Source organism: Penicillium cosmopolitanum (assembly GCF_028827165.1).
Source record: "Penicillium cosmopolitanum strain IBT 29677 chromosome Unknown utg000008l:1.0-4398992.0:1.0-4402845.0, whole genome shotgun sequence".
Classification (NCBI taxonomy): Eukaryota; Fungi; Ascomycota; class Eurotiomycetes; order Eurotiales; family Aspergillaceae; genus Penicillium; species Penicillium cosmopolitanum.
The window spans coordinates 416,220-437,549 of NW_026622678.1; the positions used below are offsets into that span (position 1 = coordinate 416,220).

At 50.2% G+C, this 21,330-nt stretch overlaps 6 protein-coding genes across 6 annotated transcripts; 4 read left to right on the forward strand and 2 right to left on the reverse strand.

Moving 5' to 3' along the window:
• Positions 1 to 79: 79 nt before the first annotated feature.
• N7509_006696 (uncharacterized protein) lies at positions 80 to 1,741 on the reverse strand (the record flags this gene model as incomplete). The annotated part of the gene is made up of 2 exons (XM_056631333.1): positions 80 to 1,598; positions 1,656 to 1,741. The coding sequence occupies 2 exons, from the start codon at positions 1,739 to 1,741 to the stop codon at positions 80 to 82; spliced, it is 1,605 nt and encodes a 534-aa protein (XP_056486884.1).
• A 1,195-nt stretch (positions 1,742 to 2,936) lies between these two features.
• On the forward strand, positions 2,937 to 3,614 carry N7509_006697 (putative ubiquitin conjugating enzyme (UbcK); the record flags this gene model as incomplete). The annotated part of the gene is made up of 3 exons (XM_056631334.1): positions 2,937 to 3,043; positions 3,121 to 3,453; positions 3,512 to 3,614. 3 exons carry the CDS (start codon positions 2,937 to 2,939, stop codon positions 3,612 to 3,614), a joined length of 543 nt encoding a protein of 180 aa, XP_056486885.1.
• A 531-nt stretch (positions 3,615 to 4,145) lies between these two features.
• On the reverse strand, positions 4,146 to 6,242 carry N7509_006698 (NupC/NupG family nucleoside CNT transporter; the record flags this gene model as incomplete). The annotated part of the gene is made up of 3 exons (XM_056631335.1): positions 4,146 to 4,427; positions 4,505 to 5,807; positions 5,899 to 6,242. The coding sequence occupies 3 exons, from the start codon at positions 6,240 to 6,242 to the stop codon at positions 4,146 to 4,148; spliced, it is 1,929 nt and encodes a 642-aa protein (XP_056486886.1).
• Positions 6,243 to 7,969: 1,727 nt separating this feature from the next.
• N7509_006699 (putative CECR1 family adenosine deaminase) lies at positions 7,970 to 9,750 on the forward strand (the record flags this gene model as incomplete). Its single annotated transcript, XM_056631336.1, has 2 exons — positions 7,970 to 8,093; positions 8,150 to 9,750. 2 exons carry the CDS (start codon positions 7,970 to 7,972, stop codon positions 9,748 to 9,750), a joined length of 1,725 nt encoding a protein of 574 aa, XP_056486887.1.
• Positions 9,751 to 10,150: 400 nt separating this feature from the next.
• atg2 (uncharacterized protein) lies at positions 10,151 to 16,852 on the forward strand (the record flags this gene model as incomplete). Its single annotated transcript, XM_056631337.1, has 4 exons — positions 10,151 to 10,315; positions 10,410 to 15,776; positions 15,838 to 16,767; positions 16,835 to 16,852. The coding sequence occupies 4 exons, from the start codon at positions 10,151 to 10,153 to the stop codon at positions 16,850 to 16,852; spliced, it is 6,480 nt and encodes a 2,159-aa protein (XP_056486888.1).
• Positions 16,853 to 19,472: 2,620 nt separating this feature from the next.
• Positions 19,473 to 21,187, forward strand: N7509_006701 (oxidoreductase, short-chain dehydrogenase/reductase family; the record flags this gene model as incomplete). The annotated part of the gene is made up of 3 exons (XM_056631338.1): positions 19,473 to 19,929; positions 19,988 to 20,067; positions 20,126 to 21,187. The coding sequence occupies 3 exons, from the start codon at positions 19,473 to 19,475 to the stop codon at positions 21,185 to 21,187; spliced, it is 1,599 nt and encodes a 532-aa protein (XP_056486889.1).
• Between the last annotated feature and the right edge of the window lie 143 nt (positions 21,188 to 21,330).

Genomic DNA, 21,330 nt, shown 5'->3' on the forward strand with positions numbered 1-21,330 from the left:
GGGAAACCGGACCAAAAACGCGTATATAAGACAAAAAGGAAAAGGCGTGAAAAGGGGGGGGAGACAGCAGGAACGTTTTCTATTCATCAGGCTTGAAGACGGCGTCTTTGCAAAGAATCACAACCTTTTTGAAGAATCGCCGCCATTCCAAGGGATCACCCTTGATCTTGACGAATTCAACTTCGAAAACACCCTCAGAGACACACTCAATTAGGACCTTGCCTTGGAGAGGACACATTCGGCCATCTTTGGCAATCACTCGAATCATGGCGGATGAATCACCGGCAGTGACTGCAGGGATTGAGGGGACTGGAACACCTAACCGGTGAAGAGCCTCGCAGATCAAGGGAACCAAGAGCTTGAGCTCCCAAGCAGAGTAGAAGCGTGTCATGGAGCGAGATGGAATGATATCTTGGAATTTCTGGGCATTTTGTGTTCGGCTCACGGGAACGGAAGGCTGCTGCGAGAACTGTGACATAGAGGGTTCATCCTCTAGATGACTGCTCATCGCCATACCTTGGGACGCAAATTGTTTCCCAGCGGGCTGGGTAGATGAGAACTCGGAGGCCAGGTGTGGAGTATCCCAGTCCATCACCACCCCACCTGCCATCTCTGGTTGTGTGGAGGATAGGCCCAAGGAAACATCAGCATTATCGTCCATATCCATATCCATTGCGTCGAAGCTTCGACTGGCGCCCTTGCGTTTCTGCGATAGAGGGTCTTGACTAAAGTCGATATGTAGTGATTCGAACATGGAAGTGGCGAGATTGATCGGGTCTCGTAGCTTGCCATCCGAGGATAGGTATTTATTTGATCGTGTATACCAAGGGTGTCTCCGTACGTCTTCGAGTGAGAACCGTGTCTTGGGATCTACGGTCAACATGCCGCGCAATAAGGAAAGGGTGGCCGAAGGTAGTTTCTGCCATAGTTCGTCGGTAGTTCGTGAGTTTGTTGCGAGGTATTCGTGAAATTCGTAACTCTCATCAGTTGGGCTGTCCCATGGTGTGTTTCCCGCCAATAGAACGAAAAGGACGATCCCGCAAGACCAGATGTCCACCAAGTCTGGGTGGTAACCCGGTCCCTTATTCTGACCTCGTGTGCTGGAAGTAATCACCTCTGGGGCAATATAAGGAGGGCTGCCGCAAAATGTCGATGAGAGTTTCCTGGTTCCCTTGTATTCGAACAGCGCGGCCAGGCCGAAGTCCGCTATTTTCAGATTTCCGTCGGATGTCAAGAGCATGTTTTCGGGTTTGATGTCACGGTGACCCACGCCCTTGGAATGCATGAAGCTCACAGCGCTGACGAGTTGCGAAAAGTACACATGGGCAATGTCTTCTCCAACACCTTCATCGGCTTCGATCTTGTCGAAGAGGTCGCCGCCCTCGGCCAGCTCCATTGCAATCCACTGCCAGACATCATCCTCGCCAGTCTGATAGAAGCTAATGATGTTATTATGACCCGTAACGTGTCGATGGACGGTGACTTCCAGTTTTAGCTGGCGCGCACTGATTTTCCCATGACGCGCCGCGTAGTCCTTGTTGATGTATTTGACGGCGAAGACAGGGTTGTCGGCATCCACCGGGCAGGCCTTTTTGATACTAGGAGTCGACTTGAATTAGAATGGCTGCTGGATGTTGGATCGAAGCTGTGCTCACCAAGCATAGGCGCCCTGGCCGATTGTTTTGGATACAATACGGAACGGCACGTCGCTAGGAAGCGGGGCCAATTGCGAGTGCTGCATTGTGGCAGGAAATGCTAGCAGATGGAGTAGGGGATCCGAAAAAAAAAAACCAAAGGAGTGAAAAAGGTCGACTAGACACTATACATTGCGGTGAAACGAGAGTGGGAGGTGATGCGTGGCGAGGCGAGGGGATGCGAAGCGCAAGGGTACAGTCCCCGTCGGACTCGACGCGGGACTCGACGCGGGCCACTTTATCCTGATCGGGAAGTCTGTTGATAAGGTGTTCTCCATACCCGTGATCGAAGAGAGAGACTACAATGAGATAAATCTGGGGGGGTTCAGAGAGGGGGAGATAGTACAGAGAGAAAGAAATGGAACCAAGGAGAAGGTCATAGTATAGTACAAGTATTGAACTATATATAGATGTGCATCTCGAGGTCATAAGCTACATTTTCTACTAGTATGCCCAGGTGTTCCACTATGGGATGTTCCGAGTCAGTACTATGCAGTGCAAGAGCTTTCAACTGCAACAATTCATGCTAGTACTTTCATATAAGTATATAATGAGTAAAAATGTCCTAGTTATTTTTTAAATAGGGCATGAGCATGAAATGTATTGTGCATTTGCTCGCTGTGGCTGACCATGAGCATAACCAGAATGACCCCGCAGGTGATTGCACTAGTTTTCCGTCACGATCGCCCGGCCTGTGCGTGTCACTTGTTGCTCTCTCCAGGGTGCCCTTTTTCTGCATGATCTGTCCATGATGTTTTTAGATTGAAAATAATTAGACTATCCCCATCTCCCATAATAATCAGATGTAGATCAAGATCAAGATCAAGATTAAGTGTAGATAATCAATTTCCTTCCAGTCTAACTCGCTCCTTCCGCATTCGTCGACCTTTCCTCGTGGTTGCCGGGGTAAACAAAAAAAGACTTGTTTAGCGCCCTTCGTCTTTGTGTCCACGTCTTTTTGTCTCTCTCTCTCTCTCTGTTCTCTATCCTCTGTTCTCCGAAATCCTCATACCATTTGATATCACCTCTCATCACTTATACCTTTCATCGTCTTCATCTCTGCACATCGTCTACCGTTGCTTTTGGTCGTGTGGGTCCCCTGTCGTTCGGATCCGTCGTCATTCCAGACACAACCCTCGTGTTACTTCGTCCATTTACTCGCATTCCAGACACCCCTCCGGGAATCTGCGGATTTTGAGATCACTTCTTGATTCCATCTGGCTTCTTTGACTCTTCTTCGCGATGGACTACACCATGGAAGACTCCCAAAACTCGGCGCCCGACGCCCTGGAAGCTACCAAGCTGAACAACTCCGGCCAGCGGACAGAGACGCAGAGCGTCACTAAGCGGTTAGTTGGCTACCGATTCGAGGAAAACAATCACCTCCAGATTCCGACCAATGCTAACGCTTCATGCCGACGTTTAGTTTGCAAGCTGAACTGATGCAGCTGATGCTTTCGCCCTCCCCCGGCATCTCCGCCTTCCCCGACGGTGATGGTAACCTCCTCTCGTGGACTGCGACCATCACGGGCCCGACCGAGACTCCTTACGAGAACTTGAACCTGAAGCTTTCGTTTAGCTTCCCTAATACCTATCCCTACTCCGCTCCCACCGTCCTTTTCAAAACTCCCATCTACCACCCAAATGTCGACTTCTCGGGCCGCATCTGCTTGGATATTCTCAAGGACAAATGGAGCGCGGTATACAATGTGCAGACTGTACTACTCAGCTTGCAGTCTCTTCTCGGCGAGCCGAACAAGTAAGTGAAGGCATTATAGTCGATTCTCACAGCAACACTTGAGCTAACATCTCAACAGTGCAAGCCCATTGAACGCCCAAGCCGCCGAGCTGTGGGACAATGACCAGGAAGAGTTCAAGCGTCAAGTCTTGGCCCGACACCTCGATTTGGATGACGAGTAGATCGTCGGTTTTCATACCTTTCATTGCGCATTGGCGTCGGTCGGACCACCGGATATACCCTGCCTCGCTTTTGTCCTTGCGCCGGGAATAGGTGGCACGAATGCATAGTGGCCTGGTACCATAGGCTGGAGTTTGGGTTCTCACGTTTTTCTTTTTTTTTGATTCTCCTAATTCATCCCTCTTTTCTTCCTCGCCATTTTATCTTCGTTGCACAAATTCGAGTATAGGCGCGTATCCTTCGTTTCACAACCCATGCGCAGGTTATTCAATCCACTACAATGGGCATTGGGGACCTATTAGCTACTCGAGTAGGTACCTACTGATGAACCAGAGGTATCATCCAGAACCCTCCCGCATGCTGTTTCATACCTGTATAGGTACGAGTTACGCGTGGGATGGTGATTCAAATATGCAAGATGTTTCAAGAGAATGCATTTGATACTTTTCTCCACATGCTTCTGCAAGTATAAGAAGCCAAGGGAGGATTGGGTCTTCCACTGGAGTAAGCACTATTCAAAATATAGAGATCGATCAAGCCGAACTAAAGTACTGCTTCTCATCGGTAATAAGCAGTCCAGCGACAGTAGCACTGGTAAAAGTACTGATAGCACCGGTGATCATGGCACTAACAGCGACACGCGATACATCGGCGCTACGCCCGGGCGAGATCTGAGCAAGCACTCCAATTTGGTTACCCAGCGAACCGATATTAGCGAAACCGCAGAGCGCATAAGTTGCGATGAGACGGGAACGATCGGATAGATCGGCGTAATTAGCTGAGTTCTGAAGTTGGTTGTATGCTACGAACTCGTTCTATTAACAGTGAGGTTAGTTAGATGATCCTTTTGTTCCAAAGAAGAGATTCACAAGGGGAAAGGGAAGAAACGTACGGAAATGAGCTTGAGACCAATCAACTGGCCGACCTTGAGCAAATCCCCGTCGCGAGAAACTCCAAGCAAGAAAGCGATGGGGTAGCAAATGTAGCCAACAATCATGTGGAGACTCAAGGGGGGCTCGTTGATATTCAAGTATTTGCCCCACCAACCAAGAAGGCCGTCAACGAGAGCGATCAGCGAGATGATGCAAAGCAGCGTGGAGGCAATCATAGCTGCAATCTTGAGACCGAGCCAGGCCCCCGTTGCAAAGGCGTGCAGCGCATTGGCCGATTTGTGCTCTTCGTTATCGGGCACAACCACACGACCAGCTGTCAAGCTCTCTTCCTCCTCGGGCCAGCGAAGCTTCGAGCAGGCCAGCGAGGCCGGGATACTCATAACACATGCCGAGACTAAAGCCTGTGGGTTGACACCCATTGAGATATAGGCAATCAGGACACTTCCCGCAATGGTAGCAAAGCCAGAACACATGACCTGGTGCAGCTCAGCCATTGTGAGATGAGCGACGAATGGCCGAATAAGCATTGCCGATTCACCCTGTCCAATAAAGGGAGATGCCGCAGCGACAACAGCCTCGGCGCCGGAGACACGAAGACTCCAGAAGAAAAAGGTGGCGAACTTCCCGATAAACCATTGCAAGATGCCGCTATAATATAGGAGCTGGACAATGGAGACGAAGAAGAGGATGGCGGGGACGACGCCAATCAGGAACCAGTGGCCGGGTGCCAGAGCTGCCCATGTTTTGGGACTAGTGTCCGGTTCAACGTATTGTTGCATATCAATGAATTCCTGCTGGGTTAGGAAGACCACACCATCGGTGGCGAACCCAAGCAGTTCACGAGCAAGAGTAGAAATAAAGTTGAAGATATCATAGCCGGCGCCAGAGCGGAGCACAAAAAGTGCAATGATGAACTGGGTCAACATGCCGACAATAACCGTATGCCAGATGATCTTGCTGCGGTTGCGTGATGTAGCCCACAGTACGAAGAGGAAGACTGCCAGACCGAAGAGACTAACTGCACGATTTGCGCGAGTGTTGTCTGCACTCTCGGGCGAGGCAAAAGAGCCGATCAACATGACACCAATGCATAGAAGGGCGGCGGCGGGTGTTCTCAACTTCTCAGGGATGAGATTAACAAATGGCGGCGCAGTGTGGTTCCAGACAAAGTACATAGGCTTTGTGATGATGCTGATAGGAATATAGAAGAAAATAATCCGCAGTGTAATAGCCAGATAGAGCAAGAATGGAATCAACCATCCCCGGTCATATCGGTGCAGAATCAGACCCGCGATCCACCATCTAGACCGAACAGCATGAGTCTCGAAGATTTCATTTCATATGGGGGGAAGAAGGCTTGATAGATGCCCTGTTATAAAGTTTATCAACTCACCCGGTGAAAAGTAGCCAAATCACAAGATGCATACCATGTCGCCAATGCTTTGTCAAGCGGCGATGCCATGGGCGTGCGGCCGGCTCAGCACTAATTCCCGTTTCCTCATCTCCTGTGCTTTGGCTCTGGCTTTTACTGGCGTGATCTAGGGGGGTCGGCTCAGGGACAATTCCTTTCTCAAACCCCGCTGTTTCCTTGGAATAGACGACTTCGTCCTCGTGGCCTTTCTCGGCAAATGTGGTGTGGTGGTGGTGCGTATGGTGATGCTGGTGCTCCGGCTGCAGAGCGGGATCTATGCCAGGCGATGGCTGGGACTCCATGTCCCGAGTAGCGTTGTCTGGCATTTTTCGCGGAGGTGATTGCGAATGGGGGGGAAAAACGGGTCTTGTCGAGTCTCGTAGTGTTGTTTGGGGAGATAAGTCTTTAGGGTTAAGGTTATCTCTATATTTCACACGTATCACCTAGGCATCCCTTGTGTTTCACGAAGTCGATGAGATCGGGGTTGTCACTGGGAACAAGCTTTGAACCTTGGAATCAAACGCGCCTACCCGGGAATATCTGAGTTGAATCAGGTTGGGTCAGGGGTCGAGAGGGGCGGCAAGATTCAAAGTATTATAGACGGTCTGGTTATCAGAGAGCAGAGGCAAGGTCCATTGTGGCTGGCTTGGTACTAAGCATTCCTCGCATGGCGATTGGGGGGCCTGGTTCGTTTATCAACGGCAAAAGCCAGGATTTCTGTGCGGGGAAGAGACAGAATAAAAAACCGTGAGATAAAGAGCTACGGACCACGATCAAACAGGGTTTAGTAGCCCTCGGCTGGTGGTCCTGGGCCTCACGTCCATTGAGAGTCTATCAGAGCCATGGACCAGTGACGGCCTCCCCGACGGAGCTCCCGTCTCAGTTATGAGGGGCACGCATGTAACCAAAGACCTGTGGGACCCCATTTTAAGTAAAGTGATAGCGTCGTTGCACCACTATCTCGGAGAACTAACACTTTTCAGGCGATATCTTGCCACCAGGGCGACGGTGGTTGGCTGGTGATCTTCTTCCCAGGAGGGTCGAATCTCCGCACTGGTGAACGGCAAGTGGGGGGCGCCTGAATTTAGCGGTCCTTCTGAGAGGTCGCGTGGGCTTTGCCTTTTTTTCTTCGGCTGGGATTTCTAGAAATCCAACGTGCCTGGAGTCTGCCCTATGGGGAAACCAGGAGGCCGTTGTGAACGCATCTGTGGTTCTCCACGCGGAGATCGGGTATCCTCCATACAGAAGAGGGTCTCCTGCGAATGTACGGAGTAGTTACGCACCTTGACGATCTACAGGACTACGATTACTCTGCAAATTTGGTTCCCTCGATTGTACACAGTGGAAATCTCGGTGGAAATCTCGGTGGCGCTCCGACTGGGGGTCCACCGCACCACCAACTTGAACTTTAGAAAGCCTGACCTTAAATATTCCTCCCAACTGTCCAGTGATTATTCTCCTTCCTTTGAATCAGCAATTATTTCAAATTTTGCCTTTCTCAGGGCTATCTCCCCTCAATTCCTACGGCGACCTCCGCCTCGTAACTTTGGATAGGGGCTGGTCTTGGCAGGCTAAGTGCTTACCTTTGCCTGCCATCGTCACATCGAACGGACTCATTTGGATAAAAGAGTCTTGGCGCTCGACCCAATCGGCGCACGATCCTCGAGTGGCTAGAGGCGGCAAAGTGGTCCCTGGACAGTGGTGGATGCTGCGGAGAGGGACAGAGCCACCGTGATACCGAAATATGGTAGTGAGTACGCATAGTGTTAGGGTATATTCATAGAATTTACACAGTTGATAGGGGAGATATTGTTACTATGTTAGGTGTAAGTCTTTGGCCCTCCATGAAACCAAATGCCCCACTCTTTATAGTACAAATAGTACTATATCGTATTGAAGCCAATAAATACCAACTTGAACGCGTGCAGAACTGAACTCCCCCGGAAGCGGTAGGCAAAGCGGGGCAGATCGACCCGAACTTGACGATCCAAACTCGAAAGCACTCTCTATTGACATCCTGTGAATATTCTTCTTTCTCTCACTTCATCGAGCCATGGGAGACAAAAATATTGAATGGGAGCTAGAGGAGGGGATCCCCCAGGTCGAGGATCCCTTCATCCAGCAGTACTTGAACGGCCGCGAAGCCTTGATCGCCGAGGAGCAGAAGAGACGTCATGGTAAGAGTAGCACAACATCATGAATCAACAACTTGAATCCTTCTAAATCATTTTAGATGCCACCTTTCGCAAGACGCTCTCGCCCATCGCTGCCCGGGCTTGCAAAATTGTCTCTCAGATTAGGGCCCAGGAGCAGGACGAGGTGTGGACCACCGGCCTAGACGAGGCAACGGCCCATCAATCGGACGAGATTCTCTACCCTGGGGTTATGTTTCATCATGCTAAGGGTCGCATGGAGAAGACCAAGCTGTGGAAGATTGTGGAAAGGATGCCCAAGGGTTCACTGCTACATGCCCACATGGATGCCATGTTCGATATCGACTTTTTGATCGACCAGGCTTTCTCCACGCCGGGCATGCACTTCAAATCAGAGAAACCCCTTCTTACTAAGAAGGACTACGAGGAGGTCCCAATTAAGTTCCAATTTTCCTCACAGCCGCTATCCGCATCCGATGCTACCCCTAGTATCTGGACCGAGGCCTACGAGACCTCATCCTTGGTTCCTGTGCAAAAGGCTGCCTCCTCTTTCCCACAAGGCGGAGAGGCTGGCTTCCGGGACATGATACGCAATCGGTGCATGTTAACACCCGAACACTCATACAATCATTATCATGGAGTCGACGCTATCTGGTCCATTTTCACACGGACCTTCCCAGTAATTAACTCCATACTGAACTATGAGCCAATCTTCCGAGCATGCTTCCGCCGCATGATGACACAGCTTGCAGCAGATGGGATTCGATATGTTGAGTTCCGTATTGCCTTTGTTTTCGAGTATCGGAGGGAAGGTAGTGACAAACCGGAAGAAAGCTACGATGAGTTCTGCCGGGTCTTGGAGGAAGAGATAGAGAGCTTCAAGTCGACCGACGAGGGCAAACATTTCTATGAGGCCCGAATCATCTGGACGACTATTCGATCGTTCTCCAACGAAATGATTGTCGACAATATGAAAAAATGCATTACGACGAAGCAGAACTTCCCGGACTTGATCTGTGGATTTGATCTGGTTGGGCAGGAGGATTTAGGGAGACCCTTGGTTGACCTCATCCCGCTGCTATTCTGGTTCCGCAAACAATGTGCCGAAGAGGAGGTTGATCTCCCATTCTTCTTCCATGCCGGTGAATGTTTGGGGGACGGAGATGCGACGGATCATAATTTGTTCGACGCCATCTTACTCGGCACCCGACGGATCGGCCATGGATTTTCTCTGTACAAGCACCCGCTGCTGATCGATCTGGTGAAGGAGAAGAAGATTATGGTAGAATGCTGCCCGATCTCCAATGAAATTCTCCGACTGGCCAGCTCCATCAAGACTCATCCACTGCCAGCTTTATTGTCCCGTGGTGTTCCGGTTTCTCTCTGTAACGACGATCCGGCTATATTGGGACATGGGAGGAATGGGCTCACACATGATTTCTGGCAGTCCCTTCAGGGATTGCAAAATGTCGATCTGGCCGGTCTGGCGATGATGGTTCAAAATTCCCTCCGATGGAGCTGTTTTGAAGATCAATCAACCGCTGAATGGAAATCAGAGGTAACGGAGGGTATATTGGGACAAGGACTCAAGGGAACCAGGTTGCGGGAATGGTGTTCGGATTTCGAGAAGTTCTGCGAGTGGGTAGTGTTGGAATTCGCGGAGTTCGATGATTCTGATTAAACGATTAAAGATAATGGTGCGGTGGGGACAGGGAGTACGAAATACTCCAGATACTCGTACCTCCAGATACAATATAGGCACAAAAATTCAACATTATTTTGACCTGATCTCAAAATTAAGTCGCGGGGAAGGGGAAATGGGTGGAGCGGAAGCAAACCACGCGCTTGGTCCAACTGGGACAGCTGCGCTGCGTTGGGCCGCCGCCTGACGATAAGCCCGCTCTTTATCAGGTGCTCTCCTCCGCACGTCATATTCTCCTCCATCTTCAAATCCTACAACCCACCCCCTCCCTCCCTTTGCCTTTCCCATTTGCTTTGCTCTTCGCGTTAGGTTGGACTGTTCGAGCTTCGATGAATTCCGTTCGTGCATGACCATACCCGCCCCCCTAGGGCGTTTCGCGATGGCATCGTACCTCCTCCCGTCGTTCTTTCAGAAGCGACTGCTCAAATACGCTCTCTCCCGCCTGGGCCTGTTCGACACAGATGCTCTAGATCCGGATAACTTGGGTATTACTTGGGGTCAACGAAGTACAGTGGAGCTACGAGATGTTGGTTTGAAGTTGGAGGTGAGCAAGACGTGCAACCCAGACCTAACGGGGTGGGGCATTATTCCCGAGATATCTTGGACCGGATCTCTAACATCCACGTTATTTTCAATAGAAACTCGCGAGCTACTTACAGCTTCCGCCAACTTGCGAACTCCTCAACGCTCGGATCCAGTCCCTTCGAATCACCATCCCGGCCGATCTGATCAACAGCGGTATCGGCCTTGAAGCGAGCGGTATCGATCTACACCTTCGTTTAATATCCAATGAACCGCCCCAAGAAAAACATGGAAATAGAAAACCGCAGGCAATCCCAGTCTCAAAAGGGCATTCTGTGGGGGAAAAGCAGTTTCTGCCTACGCCATCCAACCTCGCTGAATCATTCCTTGAGTCCGAGCCAAGAGAGGAGAAAGAGGAGCTGGAAGCCGCCATCTCGTCACAATCCCATGTCTTTCAGCATGGGTCCTCTTTCGGTGAAGACGATGAAGAGGAGGAATTAGGTCTTGGGAATGAAGAAACATCTCTACCGAGTTTTGTTGCGGGGTTCCTTAATGGTGTGATGGAGCGGTTACAAGTTAGCATCAGGGACATCGTCGTGCGAGTAGACATGGAGTTGAAGCAGGACGGACCTTCCAAGAGACATCCCGAAGACAAGCCGGATCTTGTCTCGGCCTTGTTGACGGTGGGACAGGTAGATCTCCATGGGGCCCCGGGATCTGCTACTGGTTCAACTGAGTCGGCCCTATTCCGTGACGGCAAAAGACTACTTTCCCTCACTGACATTAATATTGGGCTCGTCTCGGACCCAGGTGTCTTTTCAAACTACTCACGATTCACAACCCCCGCATCTCCAACTACTACCATGCAGTCAAAGGCCAGCCACTCATCCAGTAGAGCCCCGTCGCCACCTTCATTGGACAACTCCGTTTCCGACCCCGGGCTCGCCATGACGCGGTCAACGATCTTTGAGCCCTCTCTTGGATATTATCGCGGAGGGGGTGATCTAGGGCATCGGATAGAGGAATCAGGGCACGAAATAGAGGCATCCAGACACGAAATGGAGACATCCAGACACGAAATGGAGGCATCGGGCTTGACCCAGGATGGCCGGTTCTCGGATGCAGACTCGGATCAGGAAGGAGGATACGATCGCAGTCTTGATGACTCTCAGACTTTTGGAGACGATCCATTCAACGACAATCCGGGGTATTTGGATTCCGTAATTGATACTCAATCCGACGATTTCGATGATGAACCACCTCTGGGTGCGTATATTGAAGAACAACATGTGGCAGAAACCGAGGGAAATGATCATTCCCCAAGACTTCCATCACCGGTAGTGGACGACCAAGCAGCAAGCTCCGGAGATACTGAGCGCCGGGAAATCGCAACGGCATCTCTACGAGGAAATTTGGAAGGGTCTCAGGCTTACGATTCACAAACCATTAGTCGTTTTGGCATCGAATCCAATGAGAACACGCTGTTTCGCCATCACGACGATGTACAAGAGGACAATTTGGCACACCAACCTTCTTACTCCTCAGAAGCCTTTCAACACTCGTTATCCCGGTCAAACTCTGACAATACAGCCTCCGAAGAACCGACCCCTGGCGCCGAACTCACCGAATCCAAGTTCTTTTCTCATGATGAGGCGCAAAGTCTGTATATGAGCGCCATAAGTCAAGGTGGCGAGGAAAGCTTCATGCCGAACATGCCGGGCGCATGGGACTCATTTGGACCTGGCCGAGTGTCGGACCTTGAAACGAGCAGACGCAGCGAAACCCACCCCCCAACGGAGATCAATGTACCGATCCCAGAGGTTCAGGACGAAGCTATCGCTTCCACGCCGAAGCAAACTATGTCGTCTGGGTCATATTTTATTGAGCAACAGACTCCAGCCGATAGCCGAGCAGAGTCTCAATATCCAAATGTGGAAAATGTAGATTCGACTACATATCCTACCCTGAACAAGAACGGCGAAATGAGAAAGCCTGTTTTCAACGTCGACAAAATCTCAATCTGGCTACCAACCGTTGCAAGCCTAGAGAAAACAAGTCCTGTACCATCCAAGATGTCTATGGAGCGGACGGATAGTGACTTGAAAGATCTGGCTAGTAGCTCCCGCGGCCCTCTCCTCGATGAAAGCCTTTTGTCCTCAAGAATTTCAACATCCGCTCGATCTCCGCGAATCCCAAGCGAAACACGCGTGTCTTCCGAAACAGATCGCTCTGGCCAACAGCATGCTGACCCTGCAATGGAGCGACTCTTCGAGCTACAAGTCGAAGTATTTTCAGTGACTTCGAACTTTGACATTGCAACGGGGTGGCTTGTTATAAAAGCATTGCAACGGCTATCGAGTATGAGCGATGCAGGTTCGGATAACAGCCAACCCTCCAAACAACCTTCCCAGAATCAGCCTGCTATGAGACCCGTCCTGGATCTACAAGTACGTGAATTCTCGGTCAAGTTTATAGAGCACGTAGCGGGATATCCTTATCCTCATAATTCCGGCTCCTTTCTACCACCTTCATATCCGTCAATGGAAGATATCGTCCTTCAACTTACGGCATCTGGCTTGAGAATCAATGCATCAGCAACCGATCAAAAAATGAGCCTGAAACTCAATGTTGGAAAGTTCGCTTTTGGATTTGCCTCTCAGAACCTGGTGTCCTTCGACGAGTCTTTGAAAATGCGCGAGTCCACTCGCGATATTATGACACCCTCTCAGGCAGATATCTCACTCTCTTTAACCAAATCTGCAGACGCTACACGAGTTGACTTGTCGACCCTTCCACTCCATATTAACATGAATATTCAGAATTTGGAGGAAGTCTTGGGCTGGATGGGCGGTTTGAGTACGATCTTGGAACTCGGAAGCTCAATTTCATCAACCCCTACAATGAAAGCAGCGCATAAGTCTCCAAAAAAGCGTGCAAAAGGTGTGCACTTCGAAACGCCTGGGCTCGCTCCTCAGAAGGCCGAGTCTGCATCTGCCCCGTGGAAAGTCAACGCTCGGCTCGGTGGAATTGTCCTGGAAGTTGTCGGAGAGACGCATTGCCTGAAGCTTAGCACGACAGCAGTCAAGATTGTAAGCAGGTTCGAACTCCTCGGACTTGCAATTGATCGGGCTGAGCTAAGAGGGCCTATTCGATTTGATGGGAGTCGTGATACTCCTGCAAATGTCATTTTGGATGGCATCAGGGTTGAGTTCTTGTCAGCACCGAAGGAGAACGATCTTGGCCGCCTTTTGACCTTGATCACTCCGTCCAAAAATAAGTACGACGATGACGACGACATTTTGCTCGACACACTCTTGCGACAGCGAAAACAGGGCTCTGTTCTTCGTCTAGCAGTTACGCGCATGAAGGCGACGATTTCAAATATCGAGGACCTCGCCTCACTCTCATCTCTTGGACAGGAAATGGGACGACTGTCCAACGTCACAAAATATCTGCCTGAAGATGACCGTCCCGGTATTCTGACTCTAACTATGATTCGCGAATTTGAAGCGCAAGTCCACGTTGGTGGAGAGATCGGCGACTTGAACGCATATCTCACGGATGCCGAGGTTGCCTGGATCAGTATGCCCTCACTCACTGCGACCCAGGTTGGTACCATCAAAGTTCTTCGAAACAACCACGAAGAGCTGGTCGGCGAATCCTTAGTACCCGGCAGCGATCAAATTGTGGACGATTCTCAGCCGCCCGTTCTCATGGCTCGATTCATTCCTGATGAGATGGACCCCACTTTCAAAGTCAAACTGCACCATCTTAGAGTTGAATATACGATCCCATCGATCATGGCCTTCCTTGGACTAGGTCAAAATACCACAGGTCGCGACCTAGCTAGCGAGATGGCGAGTTCTATAGCCAATCTTGCAGAGCACTCGCCCCAGACAATGGAAGATTCAGTCTTCTATCAGCCGCGACCAAACATCCCGCGAGCATCAAAGCCAACCAAACTTGCGGTAGTGTTTATGGACTCTGTTCTAGGTCTGAATCCGCGCAATTCGCCGTCTAAAGGGCTCATAGTGCTCACGAATGCGAAATTCAGCGGTGCTCTCCACACCGATGAATCCTCAGATGCTAATCTAGAGATTGGGAAGGCATCCATTATGATCATAGACGACGTGGCCAACGTTGGAACCGCAGAAAATCTACACCAGCGTGCCTCGGCTTCTCCCCAGAGCAAACAGGTCCAGGGATACATTAACCAGGGCTTTGTTCCTGTTTCTTCCATTTCCTCCGCAATGGCGGTTGTAAAGGTCATGAACCTCGACGAAGACGGGACTAAGTCTCTAGATGTGGAATTGAGAGATGATCTTTTGATCTTGGAAACATGTGCGGACTCGACACAGACACTCATCAGTATTCTGAATGGGCTCCAGCCTCCGACACCACCAAGCATCACTAAAAAGTATCAAACCGAAGTTACGCCAATTCAAGACATGCTAGCCTCCTTCTCGGGTAACGCCTTCGCCGCTGATCCTACAATACCTGTCGATGACAGCTCCGAGTCAGAAGCCCATCTCGAGGGTATCATTGAGGAAGATGAACTTAGCAATGAACTGGAATATGTCAGCGATTTCTATCCTGGGAGGCAGACCGGATCTGGTAGTGATGATGCAGAACTAGTCGGTGCACCTCACGACAACGACCTTCTTGGCAGTTTCCATTCCCAGTATCATGTCGCTTCTAGTCTCTCGGAGCTTAACTTCCAAGATGACCATTTTGCGAAGCAATCTGCTGTTGGCGGTACGGCGCACCGCTGGGACTCCACTCATAATACTTACGGTCTTTCGAACGATACTAAGCTCCAGCGGAGCCCTCTACGAGTACGCGTACGAGACATGCATGTTATCTGGAATCTATTCGATGGCTACGATTGGCAACGGACACGAGACACCATCTCCAAGGCTGTGAAGGAGGTCGAAAGCAAGGCAATCGAGCGACGGGCACGCGCTTCTCGCATGTCACCATCGGCTACGGAGGATGAGGAATCTGTCATTGGTGACTTTCTCTTCAATTCGATCTACATCGGAATACCAGCCAACAAGGACCCGCGTGAGCTCCAGCGTGAGATTGATCGTGAAATCAATGATCTCAACAGTGAGACAGATAGCTATGCCACAACCACTACTGTGACCGCCACAACCAGCCGACAGGGTAGATCGATTCCTCGAAGGGAGAAGAAAGGGCCTCGCCTCTATCGCAGCAAGGCCCATAAGATGAGCTTCGAGCTACGGGGAGTCTGCGCTGATTTAGTGGTCTTCCCACAGGATTCAGAAGAGACCCAGAGCTCCTTGGACGTTCGCGTGAGAGACTTGGAAATCTACGACCATGTTCCAACGTCAACGTGGAGAAAGTTCGCCACCTACATGCATGAAGCCGGTGAACGGGAGAGTGGAACCAGCATGATCCATCTTGAAATTCTTACTGTCAAACCAGTGCCCGAACTCGCCGCATCTGAGATCGTCCTCAAGGTAAGTTGTATTCGTTAGGCGTATTATCTCTTTTCGGATTCCGTTAGTTAACATCGTTTAGGCCACCGTTCTGCCTATCCGCCTTCATGTCGACCAAGATGCCTTGGAATTCATGAGTCGGTTTTTCGAGTTCCGAGACGAGTCCATCGAGGAGGCCAGTACTCCGGGAGAGGTTCCTTTCTTGCAGCGTGTCGAAGTCAATTCTGTCCAAGTGAAGCTAGATTTCAAGCCAAAGAGAGTTGACTATGCTGGACTTCGCTCCGGCCGGACGACAGAGTTCATGAACTTTTTCGTACTTGATAACGCCAATATGGTTCTGCGACATGTCATCATCTATGGTGTCTCTGGATTCGACCGTCTCGGCAATACGCTCAATGATATCTGGATGCCGGATGTCAAACGGAACCAGCTTCCCGGAGTCTTGGCAGGTCTGGCTCCCATTCGATCTCTGGTCAATGTCGGAGGCGGTGTTAAGGACCTGGTGGTTATCCCCATGCGCGAGTACCAAAAGGATGGGCGGATTGTGCGCAGCATCCAGAAAGGTGCTCTGGCCTTCGCCAAGACCACTTCTAACGAACTTGTCAAGCTTGGCGCCAAACTAGCTATCGGCACACAGACGGTCCTTCAAGGCGCAGAGGATTTGCTGACAACTCCAAATGCCGCTTCTGCCGTATCGGAGGAGAACCGCGACGACGAAGATGAAGCGAAGAAAATTTCCCTCTATGCCGACCAACCGATTGGAGTCGTCCAGGGTCTACGAGGCGCTTTCCGTGGCCTTGAACGCGATCTTCTCCTAGCACGAGACGCCATTGTCGCCGTGCCCGGGGAGGTCGTTGAAAGTGGCAGTGCAACAGCTGCTGCCAGAGCCGTCTGGAAACGCGCTCCGACAGTAGTCCTGCGGCCAGCGATTGGCGTTTCCAAGGCCGTGGGACGTACTCTTCTGGGTGCTGGCAATACCCTGGACCCGAGCAACCGGCGCAAGATGGAAGATGTAAGTGGACAGAAAATATTCGGTTTCAATTCAATTATCCTAAGAACGTGACTAACGATACTACTAGAAATATAAACTCTACTAAGCTTTTGGCTTGGTCTACATGCAAACGCTACCGCGATACACCTTCAGTTTCAGTTTCTTTCCCGATTACTTCTGACGTTTCTGCATTTTATGTTTCATGCGCCCGTAAATACCTCTCTCTGAACCTTTTTTCTGCGATGATACCATCTCTCCCGGGGAGCCTACGGACACGAAGACGCATGTAAAAATTGCTATCCTCCCCATGCATGCATGAACTTGGGCGTCTTCGAACTTTTACTATGATTATGATTGTGATGATTATTTTGATTTTATTCTTGCGGCGTTAAGCACATCTACTCTCGATTTTACAGCCTTGTGAGCTCCATAGATTGAACGCAATGTAGGTAGATCTAGCAATCAGTGTTTATCAATTGGCGTCGAACTTGGAAGCCATCACCTGAGTGTTAAGCACCTTTGAATCGCATCATGAATGCATGCAGGACTTCGTACTATGGCAACCACATTTGACTACAGGCTGTATCAGATAATAGAGTTGATTATAGTAAGCACTTTGAGGTATGATTATTGCAAAAAAGCAGAAATCCAAGAACGCAACAGTACCCTTCGCACGGGCGAGGATCAAAAAGTTAAAGTAGCCTGTGCGGCACCTCTTCAAAATAGTATAACCAATTTCCTTCTGATCCTCTAAGACTCTCATCGATTTCACGGAATGTGTTCCTTGGACAAGAGCCAAACGTACGTAGTAGGTAGTATACAATGCATGGAAAACTCAACCACCTGGGCAGAGACCTCACCCGGTGCGGTCGGAACTACCCAGACAGATGAGGAACGCTTTAGTCGGAAGTACATATGATAGGCGGAAGACTAGCCAAATGCAGCAAGGCACAAGACTTCATTTTGAAGAAGCAAAAAATCGAAAAGCCTGTTGCTCGATTGCCGATCCCGAAATGCCCCCCAAATTCCCCGACATTGCCCCAGCCAGAGGCGTATACATATCCTGAATCATGAATCATGGATGTCCAGGTACGAGCACGAGAGTTTCAGCAACAGAGCAGAACCATGGAATGATTCGCACACAATGCCTTGAAAGAGAAATGACCTCAGGTCCAGGCCGACAAGATTTTGGCCCATTGGTGTAACTGGGGTAATTAGATTACTGGATATTACCAATGTTACATGAAGCCCGCTAGTTATTTTAAGGTTATTCAACCCGTCGGTTGTAAGCGGCTGTAAGAAAAATTCAGCATGCAAGTTCATCCTGAGATGCTAGTCAACTAGTACTCCGTAGTAGTCAATGGATTGTATGGATTACATGGAGTATATTGATCATATATTGACTTGAGATGATTCAATTTCTTTGAATAGGAATCTACGTACATAATTAATTTAATAGTAACTCTGTACTATTTCAATGCTGCGGCGTTGATGATACTCCGCTCCTCCGTGTGCACTCTCGGCTGACCAACCCAGCTCTTGCAATTCCAATTCTTCCATTTCCATTTCTCCCCCATGTGAGCCCGGTGGGTCCAGGACCCATCCTTACGATCGAGATTACGATCTTTTAATGGAGTTCTGAATACCGAGGACGGATCACCTACATACGCGTCGGGGCGAGATTTTCACACTCGCCACTATGTCTTTCCCTCTAGGTGACTGTCCGCCAATCAAGCCATCATGGAGATTCGGTGCCCAAGTCATCGCCTTCGCTCAGCCCTGACGACTATCCCCTCGTTCTGCGCACCGACTGGTCGCCGCCAGTCCCGGTGTGTGGATCATGTTCATGTCAAAGTGCGACTGGGGCGGATGATTGGCCGGGGGTGGGACGGGAGGGTGTGCGACTAAGAAGACGCTAACAGGGCCTCTACGATCAGCAGGATCAGAGAGAGGGCCATCTGCAAGTCATTCTGCGATGCATCCAGTCACTCGGCACTCAGGCCCCAGGGCAACAGGGGAAGGGTGGGTGGGTTAGCCTTTTGGCACAACACACGCATGGTCAGACCGACATTTCACCCTTGTTCCAATGATTTCTTTTTTTGCTTGCTGGGCTGGGCTGGGGGGGCTTCTGCCCAAGGCTCGATCGCTGCAGTGGGCGAGTGTGACGTCGACCACTTCCTACATAATCCCATTCTCTGCCCATAATGAATCGCAGAATTGTAGAACCACTGGTTCGTCCGCTCGCGACCCAGTTGTTCCTGGCTCCAGCTGGGTTCCAGACCGCGTCGTCACTCTTAAGTGGAGATGTGGATATCCAGATCCAGATGAGAGAAAAAGACCCCTCGGCTCCGACCCGTCCGCCTTAAAACTTGAAGGTTCTGCCCTTATAATTTTCTTATATCTCCTGTGGCTGGCGATTGCATCTCGTACCTTTGCTTCCTTGCATTGTTGTATTCTTATTTGGGTAAGCCAACACTCTCGTGTCTTTCTTTTTTTTCATGTTGTGGTGCTGGCAGTTGGTCCCTTGCAGTTCCCCCCGCTCTGACGAATCAGATGTATAGACTCTAGGCGTTTTGGATTGATCTCCCGATCTTCGTGTGCATTTGATATGTCAACACGCTAGTCGCGGGCCAACGAACCCCCTCACAAATCCCCGCATGAAAAGCCAATTGCGAAGAGGAAGAAAATAAAAAAGAGATACATACAGACGAAGAAGAAAAGCCAAAATGGTTGAGGATCTAGCTTACCGTGGCGTCGATTCAATTGGAGTTTATGATGATGGCGAGTTGCCGGACACCTCGCTTTGCTCCCAATGTCTAGAAGGTCACCAGGCTTATGCACCATGCACTCCTTCCAAATCCCTTCCTGTTGATGCGGTATCACTTCCTCCTCGATCAATCAAGTCGGGGATCACTGGTGCATTATCGCTCCATGATTACCGAAAATATCTCTTGCAGTCTGCAGAGCCCGTCGACGATCTTGTCGATCGTTCAGAAAAAACGCTGAAGCGAAAAACTGCAAATTCAAATTTGAATCGTCCAACGGCACTCACATCGCTGCCCTCGTCTGCGGTCTCAGTTTGTTCGGTGGCATCTACTCCTCCGCCACTATCGCCATCCTATTCGCACAGCGTCATCTCTCAGCGAAGCGAGCAGGAGCCCGAGGTTTCAGAACCTGCGACTGGTATGCTACCTCTTAATTTTAATTTTATGCAAGACGCAAAGCACTGACCTGTTTGCAGGTGGCTATCAACCCCAGGCTCCACGAGTTCATCTTGTCTCAGAGCACGCTACCCGTCCAAGACCAAACAGGAAGCGATTGGTGAGTGACCTGAAACATAGATAAACAAGACTTTCCCCCTCTGACCATCCTTTTCTAGAATACTTTCCGTGAAAAGCTTCAACGCGCCCAAGATAGGGGCCAGGCTCAACACCCGCCTCTATCTCGTTTCCAAGCGTCCGATTCGATGCTGGCCAACACGCAGGCCGTCGCCACCATCTCCCATGGCGGGACATCCTTTGAGATTCTAAACCCACGGAGGTCCCTGGACGTCGCCCGGATCGTTTCTTTCATTGAGGATGTTGATGCTTGCTCACTTCTCTCGACTGACAACCGCCGTAACTCCAAAATATCGACCACTACTTTTTCTCCAGATCAAACATTTGATCGAACATCGCTCTCTCAGTTCACGGATGCTTCGCTGCCATCTCATTACTCTTCGCACTCTCTTTACACCTCTTTACCTGCAAGCCACTCCACGCCCAAGATGCAAACCACGGATATCCCCTCGTCGTCACCCGGAGTGCACGATCGAGTCCGCTCGCTTTCCGACTACTCTCTCCGCGAACATAACTACTGGTCTCAGAATCAGCAACATCACGCCGAGCAACATCATTTTGGAAGCTATCCTGATCTTGATGAGGTAGATCAAGATGGATGCCATGATTTCTCCAGTTCCCCACGACCCCCATCCTCTTCTCAGCCTACCTTCTACTCCGAAGAGAGCGAGATCGGAGAACCCGGCTCTCCCGTCTACGCAAATGGTGAATGGGCTCAGGTCGACGAACGTGACCGCGGTATCTTCTACGACCTGCCACAGGATCAGGATTCTTCTTATGAGCTCCCTACGCCTTCTGATCTACCCTCACCTACCGATCTTCCCGCCCCATACAACACCTACTATGCCAACACAATGAATTATAACCAACATTATGATCCCTACGACCCCATCTTCGACCCCCATGTCCAATCCGTGCTGGCCGCGGCCAACGCAGAGACCATGGGCCTCCGCGGGCACCCTGCTCACGCGCTAGACGACTTGCAGCGGAGGTTCCATAGCTCGCTCTCTCTTGGCGGCGAGGACCGCAAGAACGAGGAGCGAAAGTCATTTTCCCAGCGAAAGAAGCTTCGAAAGCTTTTCAGTTGGCGGTCTGGGGCTTGATAGGTGACCCGCATTTGCATAATGAACCTTTGGAAGAGCTGGACTGTTTTGATAAGGATGGATATGATTGACGATGGATGGTGTATTTTTATTTTCTTTTGTTCTTTTCTTCAGACTTGTCCTTTTTATACCTCTACTGGAAT